Below are 19,400 nucleotides of genomic sequence, written 5' to 3'. Positions count from 1 at the left end.
GGAACCTTTTCCATAATTCTAAGCCCCTTTCTCTCACTCAAGGTTGCTCGGCCAAAGGTTGGGCTAGCAAAGGTATTTGTTGTTTTAATGATATTATTACTATAGACACATAAATCTATTCACTTAATTAAATGAATATTTAGTATTTATTTGATTATTTAAACCATCAATCAACAATTAATTAAATTAATATTTAATTAATTCATCTTGAACCTCTTCTCCTATTAATTAAATAAATTATTCAATTTATTTAAATTAATTCATTAAACCACTTTTTAATAATTAATTAAATGAATAAAGCACATTTGTTTAATTAACCCCTCTCCACATTTAAAATAAATAAATATTTATTTAAATCTCTAAATCCCACCCCACTTGCATTTTCCTACAAATGCAAGTTGCACCAATAAATAAATTTAATTTCTAAATAAAATCCTATTTTCTCTCACCCACCAAACCCACTTGCCTCCTAAACCCCTTCTAGATTCTTCTAATCCATTCCAATTTAGCCTAATCCCCCTCCCTAATTATTGTCACATTCCTAAGCAAAGAGAAGTCACTTCTCAAAGCCTCCAAAGTCTTTGAAATGTATTAAAGGCTTTTTATCATTTAACAAGTTAACCCCCAAAGTCTTCCAAACCATTTATGACTCTTACATAACCATTTATGACTCTTACATAACCATTAATGGTTAAACTCAACTCACCCACATGGTTGGAGGCTTTTCCTCTAATTCAACCCTCATTTAACTCATAGGTCTCTTCAAGCATTCATTGCTTTGACCATGGTTATCCCCATTAACTCTTGCACAAGAGTTTATCCATTGGATAAAAGCAATTACCCTTGGATAAAAACTTTGTTCACTAACTCAAGCCTAACCAAACCCTCCCAAGGTAACCTTCATGTCATCTCAAGCATTTAATGCTTCTTCTCTCTCCTCTCAATCCATCTCATGTTAACATTTGCCATCATGGGATTGGGTTGAAATCCATCACATGGATCAAAAACCCATCAATCCTGGCCCTTACTAAGATTATTCAATCTTGACCATCCATTGCCCTATTTCCCCTATAAATAGAGCTCTTATTCTTCATTTTCAAAAGAAGAAGTCTTTGTGCATCAAACTTATAGTCATTTTTAAGAGAGCATTTAGAAGCATTAGACTTGTTGTTATTTTACTAAAATTTACATAGACTAATTAGGTGCTTTCTCATAGTAACTTATTTACACTTGCATAAGCATTTGTTTTCATTTTTACAACCATCTTGAATCTTCATATGGCATCCATGAATAGTGCAAAAAGATGATAGCTACACTCACGTGGGACTTGGAGAGGAGAGGAACAAGGGAGGAGTATCTATTGAGCATTTTGGGGAGCATCTTGGGGGGTCTTCTTTTCCTTTTTCATTTATGTATGCTTCTTATTGTGTGCTTATTATCTCTCTTGATATGCATGTTTAGGTTTTTAAGTTTATTTGTGTTTCATTTTGGTTGTGACTAACATATTAACGTTTGAATTGTGCCTCATGCCCCTTTTAGCGTGCATCATTTGGTGAACCCAACGTGAATTGAACACGCAACCTTCTGAATCTTTCAGTCTGACTTTTTTTCATGATTTTCTTATAATTTTCACACATAGGTTGTGCTTTAGCGCTTTTGTTTTGTGTTTTGGCGCCCTTGTCAGAAGATTTTTAGCGCTTTGGTTCGAGTTTTAGCGCTTTCGCTATAGTTTTAGCGCTTTAGTTAGAGTTTTAGCGCTTTCGTTCATTTATTAACGTTGTTGTGATAATCTAGCGCTTTTGCACTCTCTGTCTGTCAGTTTTTTTTAATTCTGTCAAACCTTTTAAATTAGCGCTTTTGTTAATAGTTTAGTGTTGTTGTTATTTATTTTTGCACTTTTGTAACTACTTCGGTGTTGTTGTCCAAAGTAGCACTTCTATGTTCTCACAGAGTAGCGCTTTTGTAATAGAGAACTCAAAAAAAATTGTAACTGAAAAAAAAAATTAAACTTAGGCTTGTGGAAGCCCACCAAAAGATTGGACATTTCATTAACTTTTCTTCTTGGAGGTCACTAACAATTTCTTGCAGGATTGGAGTTAGAATTAGGAGTTTGATTTCTTTCTATCTTTTCAAGTTGGGTAAAAAGAATTCATTTTCCTTTGGTTTAAAAAAAATCTCATCTTTCATTTTGGGCTAAAAATAAACTACATTTTCATTTGGGCATAAAAAGAATCCCATTGTAAGGTAAAAAACACAACAAATCAAACACTTTTCTTTCTTGCAAGTCAGGGAAAAACATTTCAATTTGGGCTTAAAAAGAACAAACAATCTTTCATTTTCTTGCAATGATAAAATTCACAATCAACCTTTTATTTGCAAGTTAAAAAGAACAAACAACTTGTCCATTGATTTGCAAAAGCAATTTTCTTTTAAGCAAACGTGCTTTCATTTTGTTGACCAGGATTTCACTTTCCTAGTTAGAAAACAAATTGCTTTGTAGAACAAAAAGAACATCAGGTCTGTTGGAGCTACATCTCCAAATAGCAAATAGATCATATTGCAATAAAAGGTTAAAAATAACAAGAGTTTTTTTGTGTTCGGCATGCTTGTGCAAATCTGTAGAGTGGTCCCATTTCTAACACACACTATCCTCTCCCTTGGCTCTTGTGGTCCTAGGTGCAAGAGAAAAGTGTTAGTAACGCTCTAAATTTTCTATTTTTAAGAGAGGCATGCCAAGAGACACATCACTCTTGGGAACGAACTTGCACTGTAAATCCTTCGAGCTGCTATAAAATTCAGGTGAGGGCGAAAGTTGTAGCTTTGGGTGTAGTTGTTCCTACAGTGTAACTTGTTGAAAGGACGTATGGGCCCAACCACAAGTTACAAGGCTCTTAAGTGAGTCACTGCAGAATGAACTTATGTCCAAATACATTGAACATTACTAGACACCTCTTATTTTAGCAACCCACCCGTTCTATTGATTGAGGATATTTGTGAAAAGTTCAGTGCAAGAGCATAGATGGTTTTGTTCCCAAGATACTCACCATACATATTTCCTTGAGTAGAAACAAGGATTTTTTAAAGGCTACTTGTAGCTTGATGAAAGTGGTGACTCCCCCATCATAGGGATCATCTATTTGTTATGCTCACACAAGACTTAGTATATCACATCCTTACCTACCACAACAGGATACATAAGGTATGTAGTCCCAAAGTCGAAGAAATATCAAGATTTGGGCTGAAAATATCGCAACTGGCCATGACCTTAGGGATAAAAAGCGTTTGAGTCGTCTTCGTCTTGTTTCAGACTAGTAAAAATTTGGGTCGACTTTAGGCTTTGGGAACATAAAATACATATATAAAGAGTCAAAAAAGTTCATGATTGGGTTGATTTAGACCCACACTTGTTGTGCCTTTATTGAAAAGGGGCAAGATTATTGTGCTTGTGTGTTTGTTGTGTTTTCTTGTCAAAGGATTCAAAACAATTGAAACAAAGTATCCATCCAACAAAATCTATATCAACATTGAAAAATCTATCTCAACAAGTAAAACAAAGTATTAGTTTGTATGACCATCACTCATATCTTCAGAAAAATGAGTCTTCATCAAAAGACCAAATTGAATAAGAGACAAATTGGTTCAAAAACTTTAATCAAGAAAAGGAAATTTTTCTATATCAATAGACAACTCTTTCTCTCACATAGAGTATTCTTGCATCATATGCACTTGTACCTTCAGGGCAAATCCAATGAATTTGACAAAGAGCCTTTGAGCAATAGAGATTTCACTCAGTATAGAGCTTTTGATTATCACAAGAACAAAGGGGGAAAGATCAATCCTTCTTTCTTTCCTCAATTTTGTATCACATACAACGAAGCTCGAGGGGAACCACCAACCCCTATAAGAGAGGAAGAAGTAGAAACCCCCTTCATAACGGAAGAATTTTATTGAGACACATATACTATCCACTTTCACATCCAAACATCACAAAATCACTCAACTCTCAACACAAATAGGTCTTGTCCTTAGTCCTATCAGAGATATTGCTTAAACAAACAAACATATCATTTTAGAGTGTCTCTACATCTAGGATCAATCATCCTAAGAGGCATTTCTATACATCTAGGTAGGTTAAAACTAGTTTATGAGTGCATCCTCACATTACTAGGTAGCTTGGATTGTAACACATCTCAAACCTTGCTATACCTCATCGCATCAAATTGTTAAAACGCACAAGAGCAATTCACAAAGAACTCTGTTGACATCCAACCTTCAGTATTAGAGATCTATCTTCCACTAAACATTTCACAAAAACTTTTTTTCCATCAAACATTTCATCACCACCTCATAATCATTTTTACAAACATCAACTTTTTAAAAACATGGCTCAAACAAGATCAATGAGAAATCGACAACTAGAAATTGAATAGGAGGAAGAAAACCTCAACGATTTTCATGAGGCCTTTGGAGGAGGCACTAATGATGAAGATCCCAACACTCCAACTCCAGAAGATATAGAAAGAGCACAACATAATCCAAAATTCAACAAACTCTTTAATGAAATTATTAGAAACAATGCAAATGCTCATTTCTTGAGACTTGCTCAAGAGGGTGCCAAACTTCCCTCCAATTTTGATACAACACAATTATGACAAACATCTAAGCAAAATAGCCATCACAATGGTGGAGGAGGTAGAGAATACTTCTGCTATGATCCTAATCATCAATAGAATCCTCCACCTCCTCCTCCTCCTTCAGAAATAGACATGTTGAGGCAACACGCAGAAAATCTCGCCCAACAACTAAATAGTGGTGTGAAGACCAATCGATTCTCACTTAATGACATTTATCCCTATCCTTTTAATAGGAACATGCTTATGCCACCTTTTTCATGAGGGTTCGAAACACCCAAATAAAAAAATATAGAGGCAAAGGAGATCCTAGGGACCATGTACGAGAATTTCACTCAGCATGTTTAGAGGTGGCTTATGAAGACACATATCTAATGCACCTCTTTCCTCAAAGTTTGGGAGACACAACCACACAATGGTTTTCACAATTGCCAGGTGGCATTAGAAAATTTGAAGAACTGGTCCAAAAATTCATCGCTCACCATGCACACAACATAGAATGTGACATCACCATGGCAGATTTGTGCAACACAAAACAAAAAACTGGGGAGTTGTTCTCGAATTTCCTACAATGGTGGAGACAATTGTCTAGCAGACGCTCCTTCATCTACCTAAGCAAGAATTAGTGGAAATCTTCATTTCCAACTTAAATGATGAAATTTAATTTCATTTGGACATGAAGGGCACAAAATCCTTTGAAGAAATGATAGCTCAAGGGATCAAATGTAAAAGAGCCCTCATCAAAAAGGGACTTATCAAAATTTATAATGAAAACAAAGATGGTCCTCGTTCACATTATAATAGTGACAAACCAAAATTTTGGAACAAAAACAAGAATGTTGTCAATGATGGGATAGTGGACGCAAGAACAGTAAAAATTGCACAACATGTGGTCAGGTTTGCAGGACAAAATCCCCCTCCTAACAACAACACCATCATTAATCCAGAAATTCAAGGTTGCAATACACATCAAGAGGAACCAAAACAAAAGAAACAAAACTACAAGACAAAATGCACATATACACCCTTAGGGGAACCTATCGAGACGATCTTATGCCAATTAATATCCTCTAGTCTTGTGACCTTACTAAAAACATCCAATTATGAGCCTCAAGTCAAGCCTCCATGGTGGCGAGATCATGAACATTGTGAATTTCACCAAGGAAGAGGGCATAAAACAAGCAATTGCCATCAGCTAAAAGATCTTGTTCAGGATCTTATTGATAGAGGAGAAATTGAAATTGAAGGACATGACCCTAAAACATCCAATGATGATCACTTAATGTTCAAGAATCCACTTCCATCACATGATCAAAGGGGTCCTTCCACCTTAGGGAGAAACATAGATACCACAAGAAATTACACACAAGCTGCATACAATTATATTGTGAATCACCTTTATGATGCGAATGAACAAGTTGCAACTCTTACCATAAAAGATCCAAATCCTACATGCAACGTTGTTACGCATCTAAGCAAGATTACTGTTCTTGCGACACCCCTCCCCAAGCAATATAATATTGTAGAGAAATTGGATAAGATGCCAACCCTCATCTCCATATTAGAGTTTTTACGTTTATCCCCCTCACATAAAACAATCTTAGACCAAGCTCTCCAAGAAGCGTCTGTCCCCGCCCACCTCAACACAGATCAGTTTCAAGCCATGGTTGGTAGTATAAAGTCATCACCATGTCTTAATTTTACCGAAAGTGACAACACATCCTTCCAAAAACCGCATAATGCCTCCCTCCATATTGAAGGATTCGTAAACCAACATAAAATCAAGCGAGTCTTGATTGACAATGGAGTCGGCTTAACCATATGCACCTTCCAGTTAGTCACAATATTGGGTTATGCAGTAGAATAAGTGGATGTCGGAAAAAAGATAACCATCAAAGCATATGATGATGCAAAATGTTCTTCCAGAGGAGCATTATATTACCCATCAGGGTTGGACCAGTGGTGAAGCATATCGTTTGCTAAGTTCTTGATGGGGGACACCTAGTTTGCCCAACACTTCACCTAGTTGGTGTTGTTCAATTCCACCAACTCACCAGGCCTAATTGCTCTCCAAGCCTCCAAGTCCTTCTCAGTATCTTCTAGGGCTTGACTCTTTACCTTTCCAAGGTGTTTTCTTCAAGTGTTTTGGCTAGGAACCCTACCAATTTCACAGTGCTTCCCATGTGCTCAATTATGGCTTCTTGGCTTCAAGTTGTCAAAATGACCTCCTACCATTGTGAGATGATGCAAAGGTGTGGAGGTGTATTCATTCATGTTTTGGATGCATTTAGGGTCCATTTGAGGTTTTCCATCAATAGGTTTCTTACTGATTCCAAAATCTTGCCTAGAAAAGGGCTACAAGGAATTAGCCCAATTAGGCCTCCTAAAACCAATTTTTTAGGGCTTGAGTGAAAACGGTCCAAAAGACCCCAGAACAATTTTGTATTTCCTTCAATGGTTCATCTAACCTCAAGTTATTTTTGTGGTTTTATCTTCTTGTTCCACCATTCAATGTGCTAACCCCAAAATGAGGGTTTTGGAGGGTATCTAAGCATTCTAGGTGGTAGTGATAGGTCAAGTTGGGGTTTGTGCACAAAATAAAATTTTCAAGGCTCCTCCTTGCATTGGAAACTCTGTCCCAAATCCTTGGACCCCTTCAAAAACTTATAAAGTGATTTGACATCCACCCCTGCACTTGGCACTCCATTTTTACCTTATTTCCTCTAGTCGGGTTGTTCCTAGACTCACCTAGAATAAGGTGACAATCATATCAAATCTCTTCTCCAGCACTTGCACCTGCATATGTACACTATACAAATGATTTCCCTCCATGTCCCAACAAGCCATGGTGGCAGCACATGTGGAACTCATGGGGCAACCATATTTACAAGAAAACTGCTATATACAAGCCAAAACTTGTTGCTTGCAAACTAAAGCAAGAAAAAACTAATGAACAGTATCTACAAAGCTCTAAATTGAACCAAAACCACAATAAAACACAAGATAAACTCAATCCATTGCTGAATCAATAGATTCAATCCATCTTTAATTACAAAATGAGTAAAATCAAGCCAAAACGTTGCCAACTAGTTTGAAAATGAGTAGTTTCAGATTGTTAAGCTTGCAAAACACATTCACCAACCTTGGTAACCATGAAAGAGAGGGTTATTATATATTTACCACATGTGGAGTCATCCTAGGGCATTGAACAATCCCTAACTCCATCGCTAACCATTTCAGGACAAAAGTTGTCATGACAACTTTTTGCAACTTTGCAATTTTTGCACTTTTGGTCTTTCCAACCTATAAGACCTATTCCAAGTCATCACAAATGACTTTTAAGACTTTTCTAATACTAATTTAACCCTCCCTAATGCATGTACCATGTTTTGACACTTTTGACCACCAAAAAGATCAATTACCTACTCAAACTCACTATTTACACAAAAATGCAAACCTAAGAAGTATGAACACAACCTAGCCCTACATTGACTCAAATTATAACTCTTGGAACCTCCTGGAGTCCTTATTCACCACTAACTTGGCTAGGGTCAGTACAAGCAAAAATTAAAAAAACTAAACAATCTAAGTCTTAGGTGCTCCTGCACCATTCTACCAAACAAAAGAAGATCATGCCACCTTCTTAGGAATCAGATTCTGGTCAATTCCAAGATTCTTAAACTCTGTCTCCATCACCCATGTAGCTTCAGTATCATCCATACCCTACCATTTGATTAGGTGCTCCCAATAGGCTTGATGCCTTGTCTTCTTTGCGATCCTTGAACTCAACACCTTCTTGGCCTTTGGATTTGGTTTGGCTGGTAACTGAAGGTTGTTCACATCATCTGAAACCTCTAAGTGACTATGATCTGAACCTTGAACTGGTCCCTTGTATGCAACTAAGCCTATTATGTTGAAAACCGGTGACAATCCTATGTCACTAGGTAGATCCACCTTGTATGCATTTTCTCCATACTTGGCTAGAATGGCACATGGACCTATCCTTCTCATTTGCAGCTTGTTTGGCACTCCTTGTTGTAGCATTTATTTATTTAAGAGCACCATGACAAGATCCCCCACTTGAAATTGTAGGTTCTTCCTCTTTTCATCAACTTTTTGTTTGAGTTTTCTTGTGTTCTCCATCAATTCTTGTTTAACTGATTCATGGACCTCCTTCATTGATTGAGCAAAGTCCTCTGCATATCCACTTCTTGTTGCTCCACTTCCTATGTCTCTCAACTCCAAAATACCTCTTGGGTGCATGTTGTTCATAAAAAATGATTAACCCAAGTACACCTGCAATCCTTCTATGAAATGGCCAATTTCAGTCTACAAAACACATCAGGGTTTGGACAACATAGCATAGGACCCTAATTGATCCTCCTGCACTTCAGGTTCTGCTAGACCTAAGGGGGGACACCTTTTTTATGCATTAAATACAATGATTACAGACACATGATTGCATCAACAATAAGCAGAGAGATCATTCCACAAACCCACCAAATTTAGAAACACATTACATATTGGCTAAATCTGTATAAACCATAGATGAAAAAGAGCTTGGAATGAAAGAAAACAACCCCTAAACACAAACAAAAAATATTTGTCTTTAAAATTGAATTAATCTGAAACTATCCCCAAATCTGTAAGACCAGTGCCTTGTTCATTGGGCAACAAAGTCACACACAGAACTACAAATGTGCATCCATAGCTACAAGTTTGTTTTCCTTACATGATATCCCTACATTAATACCTTATACTAATGCATTACTCAATTTATTCACAAAATCATCAGATCTGGGACACATTCCATTGTTTATGACTAATTATAGAATTTAAACTCTTCACTAAAGAATGCCTACAAACAATCATACAATCTCCTTGACATGACAAAGTATAGCCTCCTTGAGGGTTTAATTCATAACAATGAAATATATGCACAGAGACAATATTGTGGGAAATTTACTCATGCCTAGCACAAGTAAGACCTGCAACTAAGAAACCACATCTACAACACTGCACTTCAACTTCTATACCCTGAAAAGATCCATAGAATTTTACACATTTGGGTCAAGCAATTCAGAACTGGAAGCCATGAAATCTGGAGCACTTCCTCCAAAATTCTGGAACCCTTACAATTGAGAATAATTGGGAATACGAAGAGGGAGGGAAAAGATCAGATCTCATCAGAATTTGCCAAGTATCTTCTTTCTCCAACTGAAATTCATTTTCTTCCTCTTTCCCATGGAAACTTCTTTCAAAATATCCCACATTTGTTGAAACTAACTCCATAACTGCATTCCTCATCTCGAGAGCTTTCCGGCAATATATAATACTTGCCATTTCGACCAAAAATAAGCCTCTGAGCGAATTAATCCACTTTAGGTGCACCATCATTTAAATTTTCGAATTTCTCCTATAGTTGAAACTATATCATTTAACTTTGATTTTCACTCCATTTTTGGTCTGACGCCCTGCCACATGGCAGCCTTTGATTTGTTGATAGGCTCCACTGGGTGCCACCTTGGATGACACATCATCAATCCGCCACCTCACTGCCTCATGTACGCCACCCGTCCGCTTGCTTGTCAGCCACCTCAGCGACACCTCAGCGAGACCTCCACCTGGACCTGCCACCTGTCTTTCGCCATTTCATCATGGCTAACGAACATGCATCTTTCCTTCGTGAATCCACGCGCACCATTGGATCTTGCCAAACATGCTCGATCTTTAACACTTCATTTTTCGCACATGTTTTTCGCTATTTCGCGAGGCTTATCTAGTGATCATCTCCGCTTTGCGAAACAACGCGCTTCGTAGGATCCTTTGCAACTTGCTTGCTGGTTAAGCCATCCGTTCTCTGCAAAACTCACCTACCTCAGGATCTGTGCCTGCGTGGAGTCCACCTGGTCAACAATCGGCCTCATTGGTCACCTCAGGAAGCACGCCCACGCGCGTGGGGTCCGCCTAGTCGCCCAGCCAACACCTTGTGCCAAAAGCCTCGAAGGCTTTGACACTATGGTAGTGTGGAGTCTTTCTTTTAAATACCAACAAACTTCATTGCCCAACCAATGTGGGATAATGGGTTTTACCCAGAAATGCATCCTTTTGAAGTTTCTAAGACCCAGTGTGCAGCAACACAACCCTTGGCAATTCAGTTTGCTTGGAACTTCCACTAATGCCTTTCGGCTCCATGCTATAGGGAATGAAGATTGGCATTTCATTTTGTTTATGCTTTTTAAAAACCTTCCAAACTCCTCCATACACATTTTGCGCAGGGAGATGAATCTCACGTGTAGCAGAGAGGACTGGCAAAGGGCGTGGATTTGGCATTTACACCTGCCAATCAAATTTGCATTGAAAGTTAAAAGTTTATTGATCCTGCAATACCCGCCAACCACGCAGAGGACTATTCTAGTAGAGGAAGACGCTGAATTGGGCTTGCAATTTTTTTTTTTTAACTTCATTCATATTCTCCTCACTCTCCACGCAGGAACTACAGCTGTAACTTGCATTTGTACAATAGTTTCTGATTGCACCATGCCACGCAGGAGGGTTGAACCGACGTTTGCATTTTGCCTCCAGGGCTTTTATTAAACAAAAGATGTTTCCAGCTGCCTTGTTATACTCAGAAAATGCTACCAGAGGGCGTGGAACTTGGCTTTTATGTCTGACAGATGCATTGCTTGAAATTTTAGTGCCTCTCTTTCCCAACTTACCTCACGGTAGGGGGACAATGCATTAAATTGATGGAGTATAGCGATACACATTCTCATTGCATTTTGCTTGATTTAATGCCTCCAAATAGCCACAGAGGAGATTTGGTTTTGAGTTTGTTTGTTTGAAACATTTTCTGCAATTTAATACCATACCATGTGTCATGGAGGATGTTGGCAAGGGAGCTCCACCATTTCTTCAACTCACCCACCATTCACGCATGATGCCTGCCAATGTGCATTTGATGTAGTTTTATTATTGTAATCCTTTTCAAACACCACGTGCCAAGAGGATAATTTGATTTGATTGAGGAATTTGATTTGAAGCCTGGCAATCACATTTGCTGAAAATTTTATTGCTGAAGCTTTATTGTCTCCCCTTCTCAAGAAAGGAATAACAAAACTATTCACTTTACAAACCATTCATGATCATATCTTTATAAGTTTTCATTGTCCCATTGGTGAATTGTGGTCAAGCCAGTATGGAGACGCATATATTGCTAGGAAAAAGAACATTTCGCCATTAAAATTAATGCACGGGCATGAGCCAGGTCGGGCCCCAAAGTGGGTCCGACTAAAAAAAAATTTTGTTTTCATGCAACTGACCTCTGAAATGCCTCACAAACCTTAAAACTACCTCTGGAATTGATCGGCACCATTTTCGAATCATCAAACTGAGTTTCGCGACTTTCAGGCGCTTGCACCACATTTTCGCATTTAATCGCGAAGACGTAATTTTCAAACTGGTCAAAACACCTTTATGGACCACGCCATCTGACAGGGATGTACTTTGATATACAAGAATGAACTCTACCAAACGGTTTCTCCAGACGAATCCTGAGTGAAGAGATTTTAATTGTCAAAAATGACCAACTGGCTTTGTCGGTACTGCGAACCTGATGAAGTCAATGCGCAGGCAACACATGATGTCTTTCTTAAAAATATCAAACGATCTCCGTAGACCCTCAAATCTAAGACATAGGTACCTTGAAGTACATATCAAAAATTAGAATTCTTAGTTTGACCCAAATTCTGACTGGGTGCAAATGGTGTGCTCATGAAAATAGCATTTTTAACTGATACGACAAGGAAAGTACGGATAACTGAAATAGATGGCTCAAGAAACCCTTCTGAAAACCGATCAAACGGATTAGCAGGAGCTTGAAATTTGAAACATAGCTCATCATTTATATCAAAAATAGCCTAGAAAAAACACTCTAACATGACACTCATTAAGGCAACTTTTACACTTATGCAAAACAGGGCTCCGACTAGCAGTTGAAACAAAGACTTGTCAAACCATGCAAAATGCAAAAGGATTGAGCTTTGAAAACTGAGCAAATGGATTCATAAGGACTTAAAAATTTACATGTTGACTCACATTTATGCATACAATTCAATCCATTTTGAAAATCTTCATGATGATTAACAGGGCAAAAGATATAAGCACTCAAAGTAGACTACTCAATAAAATATGCATTTGCACCTAAAATGCACTTTCAGCTCACCCCTTGAAATGGGTACCTGATAAACTTATCCAAACTGAATTCTGAAAGTTGAAACACACTGCATAGGTCAAATGAAAGGTGTAGGACAAGTTTCCAAAGCCTTACCTTTTGAAAATCAACTGGCTCCATTTTACCCTCTCTCTAACTAGGCCACTTGATTGAGATTAGGTGCCTTTTTGAAAATGCAATATCAAAATTTTGAAATGGGGCTCAAAACTTGACTCAAATTTAATGAGTCCCAATAGTGGCTCTGACTGGGGATGGTTGATTACAAGATCAACACAAGAATTCAGAATCAAAGGTTAAGCAAACCACCCAAAAATGGATCACTCTCTTCTCTTGTCTTCTCAAAAGAAAAGGGCTCCTTATTCAACCCAAACACCAGGGCACTTTATTGAAAACCACACAACTGAAGCAAAGCAACTATACAAGATATACAAACATACTAACAACTGAATATAAGCTGCTCCACTTACTTCAACATTTACCTTTGTCAAAAATCTGATTCTCATCACTTGACATCATGATCCAAACAAAGAAACCTTTCAATAACAACTGAGCATAATCCTTATAATCAACCTCTTTCATCTCATTACTATAACAGTTGGTGTGCATACCTTTGGCCTGGTTTTGAGATTTGTAATCACACACTACTTCAACAAAAGTAAAACCATGAGACAACTCACTATAGAGGCCTTCCCACAAGCTGCAATACACTTCACTATCCTAGTCAACTCTATCATTTGCAAAGGTATCATCATGTTGAACTTCAAAAATAAAGCGTTCAATCTCTCAACATTGTAATTCTCATCAACACTCACCTTGTTATCATTTAAATTCATAGAATTGGGGGCATTACTAACCAATTGATGCAAACAAGGAACATAAATATCACGATCCAGATGTGATACTTCCCCATGTTGATCACATTTTATACTATCCTTGTTCATCAAACTCAACACATCTACATCCTCAATATCCCAATCATGGAAAAGAATGCATACCTCTGGCTAAAGCAAATCCTCAGGTAAGTCTTCTTCATTCAGACTTATATCCATTTGAAAAACTTCCATTTGTGGTCTGAAGTAGTCATCACACAACCCATGCCTCTTATCTTCATCATGAAGTAAATTTTTGCAACACATGCTACTGTTGTTTGGAAATACATCAGCATTACAAACTTGTTCAACACAAGGGGAAACTTCAGCATTTTTCATAAAGAAATCAGCACCATGAACATTAATATCAAAATCAAAGAACTGCATATCTGGTTCAAGCATATTATCAACATTCACATCCTCTTCATAGTATGTCAAATTTTGAAAACATTCAAATACAGGTTCACTTAAATCTGAAAATAAAACATTATCCGCACTGTCACATATATTTTTATCTTCAAAAATACTTTCGTTTTCAGATTCATGACTGAAGTATATAACTTGGTCTCCTCTTATATCATCTTCACAAGATGAATAATAAGAATTCTCATAACCATCATCAGCTGCATGACTGGCATTCATTTGCTGATTATAAGAAGATGAAAAACTTGTATCAAAACCACTCATATTCTGAAATTGATCTTCATTGTTCATTTGTATACCTTCAAGGTGCTGAAAATCGAACTCAGTGTCCTCATAATCAACAGCACCACTCCATTCTGAAACACATTCATCACTGGGTATACTTGCATTGAAAACACTATCAACATCATCCGCAATTTCATTTTCAGCTTTATCAGACTTAAACAAAATCTGATTTACATCATATTGCACATTTTCACTTACATAATCAGCAACACTTGGTGATCCTTCAGTATTTGGTATTTCAACATCAAATATATCAACAACATGTAAAGATCGATGGTCATCATCCTCATTAATTTCATTATTATTACCCTTGGGAGATACATGATTTACTTGATAATTTGTAGTCACGTAATCAACATAACTGGCATACAAATCAAATGGTACATATCCTTTATACAAATCTACCTCTGTATCAGCATTATCACAATATTTCCCACTGATCATTCCATCATTACTGTGAGAGACAACTGGCATTGACAGCAGAGATTCTTGACTCTCATTTAACTTTGATTCACATGCATCAACAAAACCATTTATAACATCAGAGCTTAACATTTTTGGACAAGGAATGATTTGTTCAGCCTCACATGGTATCTCACCATTGAAGGTGCTTTGACAAGAAACAACAACAGACACAATCCTCTTGGATATCCCAAATTTCAAATTATTCTCAATGTCCCTAGCTATATTAAAAGCTTCATACAAGGTTTTGGGTTCTTTGTTTCTTAATAAGAAACCCATCTTCTCGTCAAATGCACTCATATAAATCTCCAACCATACTTTATCATCAAACTTATACTTATTGGAAATTTTGGACAATGTTTGTGAAAACCTGATATTAAATGTTGGTACCAATTCATCTTCCCTGATTTGTATGTACGTGAATTCTTTCAACATGTCATAATCACTCACCTTTTCAGCAAATTGGTCTCTGAAATCTGAAATCAATTCCTCCCATGAGGAAATACAATTTGTCGGCAAGAAGAGAGAACCAATCCCTTGCATCCTCTTTCAGTGATTGAACAAATAACTTCATGCACACATCTTCTTGACAAATTTCATACTCTCCCATCAAATCTGAAAATATCTTCAAATGTTGACATGCTGATTCTGATTTCTTCCCACTGAATATTGGCAAATACTTTCTAATTTTTGTGGGTATGGGATTTGGGTAACCCGGAACATCTTTGAAATTTAGAGCAGCATAATACTTCACACTGAAACTTTTCCTATTACATGGTTTTTTCTACCTCACTAAGCATGGTCATATGTGAATAAGATTGGGGCTGAGCTAATTGGCTGCACATTGTGACTTCTCAAACTTCATACACAACCCCACCAAAAATTCAACAACTTCTAAATATGTCAAGCTACAGATTTATCTTTTCATTTTTTTGACATAAAACTCATGGATACTTGCATATCATAGGAAAACATATAAGATCCTGAAACTTAACAACACTTTGAATATGCAAATATTTTTTATCTTCTTCCCTTTCAACAAAGTGCAAAACACTAGATAGGGAAACTATTTTGCTCTTTCAAATTTTCAGAAGAGATGTCTTGTAATTGAAACTTCTGAAAATACCTAGGTGTTTGCATCTGTAGGACTTGTAGATTTGATAATTAACTTCCACTTTCAGCATGGTCTTTTACCTCAGAGTCCCCACCTCTTGCATAGAGGACATTTTGAACAACAAAATGCCATTCAACACAAATTTAATTCTCTATTGTCTCCTTCAATCTCGCTGCAATAAACACTCTTCCAGGCTATTTAACACATACGGATTTGGGAAATCAACACCAAATCTATGTGTATCTTTCTATTGCACTTTTCTTCTCAAGCTTTTATGATGAAAGCACCATGTATGAGCATACAACTAATTTAATCATCTGCATCTTAATATGACTCATCAGATTATCTACTAATCTTGTGAAAATCTTGGAATACAAACTTCCTACAAGCACCAGTATAGAGATTAGAGTCGCCACCCAATTATGACATTGGGAAGAATTCATAAACAACTGTAAGGACCTCTTACAACTCTCAACAATGTATATTTTCTCTAATTCTTCAGAAGAAACTTTCTCTGATAGCAGACAACACCATTACAACCACAGAACATAATACTAAATTCCTCAACCATAAAAGACATTTTCAACTCTGTGCATACACAATGGACTGACTAACTGGATGAAATTAGACAATTTCTATTCAGCTTCCCCAGCAGAGTCGCCATTTTTGTTGTTCATAAAAAATGATTAACCCAAGTACACCTGCAATGCTTCTATGAAACGGCCAATTTTAGTCTACAAAACACATCAGGGCTTGGACAACATAACATAGGACCCTAATTGATCCTTCTGCACTTCAAGTTCTGCTAGACCTAGGGGGACACCCTTTTGATGTATTAAATACAATGATTACAGACACATGACTGCATCAACAATAAGCAGAGAGATCATTCCACAAACCTACCAAATTTAGAAACACATTATAGATTAGCTAAATCTGTATAAACCACATATGAAAAAGAGCTTGGAATGAAAGAAAAAAACCCCTAAACAAAAAGGGAAAAAGATTTGTCTTTAAAATTGAATTAATCGTAAACTATCCCCAAATCTGCAAGACCGGTGCCTTGTTCATTGGGCAACAGAGTCACACACAAAACTGCAAATGTGCATCCATAGCTACAAGTTTGTTTTCCTTACAGGATATCCCTGCATTAATACCTTATACTAATGCATTACTCAATTTATTCACAAAATCATCAAATCTAGGACACATTCCATTGTTTATGACTGATTATAGAATTTAAACTCTTCACTAAAGAATGCCTACAAACAATCATACAATCTCCTTGACATGAAAAATTATAGCCTCCTTGAGGATTCAATTCATAACAATGAAATATATGCACAGAGACAATATTGTGGGAAATTTACTCATGCCTGACACAAGTAAGACCCGCAACTAAGAAACCACATCTATAACACTACACTTCGACCTCTATACCCTGAAAAGATCCATAGAATTTTACACATTTGGGCCCAGCAATTCAGAACTGGAAGCCATGAAATCTAGAGCACTTCCTCCAAAATTTTGGAACCCTTACAATTGAGAAGAATTGGGAATAAGAAGAGGAGGGAAAAAAATCAGATCTCATCAGAATTTGCCAAGTATCTTCTTTCCCCAACTGAAATTCATTTTCTTCCTCTTTCCCATGGAAACTTCTCTCAAAATATCCCATATTTGTTGAAACTAACTCCATAAGTACATTCCTCATCTTGAGAGATTTCCGGCAATATATAATACTTGCCATTTCAGCCAAAAATAAGCCTCTATGTGAATTAATCCACTTTAGGTGCATCATCATTTAAATTTTCGAATTTCTCCTATAGTTGTAACTATATCATTTAACTTTGATTTTCACTCCATTTTTGGTCTGAAGCCCTGCCATGTGGCAACCTCTGATTCATCGATAGGGTCCACTGGGTGCCACCTTGGATGACACCTCATCAATCCACCACCTCACTGCCTCATGTATGCCACCCGTCTGCTTGCTTGTCAACCACCTCATCACCACCTCAGCGACACCTCAGCGGGACTCGCGAGCTGGACCTCCACTTGGACTTGCCACCTGTCTTTCGCCATTTTGCAATGGCTAACAAACATGCATCTTTCCTTCGCGAACCCACGCGCACCGTTGGATCTCGCCGAACATGCTCGAACTTTAACACTTTGTTTTTCGCACATGCTTTACACTATTTCGCGAGGCTTAACTGGTAATCATCTGCACTTCACAAAACAACACGCTTCCTAGGATCTTCTGCAACTTGCTCGTTGGTTAAGCCATTCATTCTCTGCAAAACTTGTCTGCCTTGGGATCTGTGCATGTGTGGGGTCCACCTGGTCAACACTCGACCTCCTTGGTTGCCTCGAGAAAAAAGCCCACATGCGTGGGGTCCACCTAGTCACCCAGTCAACACCTTGTGCCAAAAGCCTCCAAGGCTTTGATGCTATGGTAGTGTGGAGTCTTTCTTTTAAATACCAACAAACTTCATCGCCCAACCAATGTGGGATAATGGGTTTTACCCAGAAATGCATCCTTTTGAAGTTTCTAAGACCCAGTGTGCAGCAACATGACCCTTGGCAATTGAGTTTGTTTGGAACTTCCACTAATGCCTTTCCGCTCCATGCTATAGGGAATGAAGATTGGCATTTCATTTCGTTTATGCTTTTTTTAAACCTTCCAAACTCCTCCATACACATTTTGTGCAGGCAGATGAATCGCACGTGCAGCAGAGAGGACTGGCAAAGGGCGTGGATTTGGCATTTACATCTGCCAATCGGATTTGCATTGAAAGTTAAAATTTTATTGATCCTGCAATACCCTCCAACCACGCAGAGGACTATTCTGGCAGAGGACATTGAATTGGGCTTGCGGAATTATTTTTTTAACTTCATTCATATTCTCCTCACTCTCCACGTAGGAACTACACCTGCAACTTGCATTTGTACAATAGTTGTTGATTGCACCATGCCACGCAGGAGGGTTGAACCGGTGTTTGCATTTTGCCTAGAGGGTTTTTATTAAACAAAAGATGTTTCTAGTTGCCACGTTATACTTAGAAAATGCTATTCACTTTATAAACCATTCATGATCATATCTTTATAAGTTTTCATTGTCCCATTAGTGAATTGCAGTCGAGTCGGTATGGAGACGCATATATTGCCAGGAAAAAGAACATTTCGCCATTAAAATTAATGCACGGGCATGAGCCAGGTCGGGCCCCAAAGTGGGTCCGACTAAATTTTTTTTTCATTTTCATGCAACTGACCTCTGAAATGCCTCACAAACCTTAAAAATACCTCTGGAATTGATCGGCACCATTTTCAGATCATCAAACTGAGTTTCGCGACTTTCAGGCACCTGCACCACATTTTCGCATTTAATC

The 19,400-nt window shown here is 37.6% G+C and overlaps 1 protein-coding gene across 1 annotated transcript in view; it reads left to right on the top strand.

Moving 5' to 3' along the window:
• The window catches only part of LOC131858627 (uncharacterized), a 41,472-nt gene extending 22,659 nt beyond the window's left edge, over positions 1-18,813 (top strand). Inside the window, exon 4 of the mRNA XM_059211923.1 lies at positions 18,724-18,813. Within this exon, the coding sequence (XP_059067906.1) occupies positions 18,724-18,813 (90 nt within the window). The remainder of the gene's footprint in view (positions 1-18,723) is intronic.
• The last annotated feature ends 587 nt before the right edge of the window (positions 18,814-19,400 follow it).

The sequence above is a fragment of the Cryptomeria japonica genome, chromosome 9, assembly GCF_030272615.1.
Source record: "Cryptomeria japonica chromosome 9, Sugi_1.0, whole genome shotgun sequence".
Taxonomy (NCBI): Eukaryota; Viridiplantae; Streptophyta; class Pinopsida; order Cupressales; family Cupressaceae; genus Cryptomeria; species Cryptomeria japonica.
Note: the sequence above shows the minus strand (reverse complement) of the source record. Positions and strands in the feature narration are given on the sequence as shown.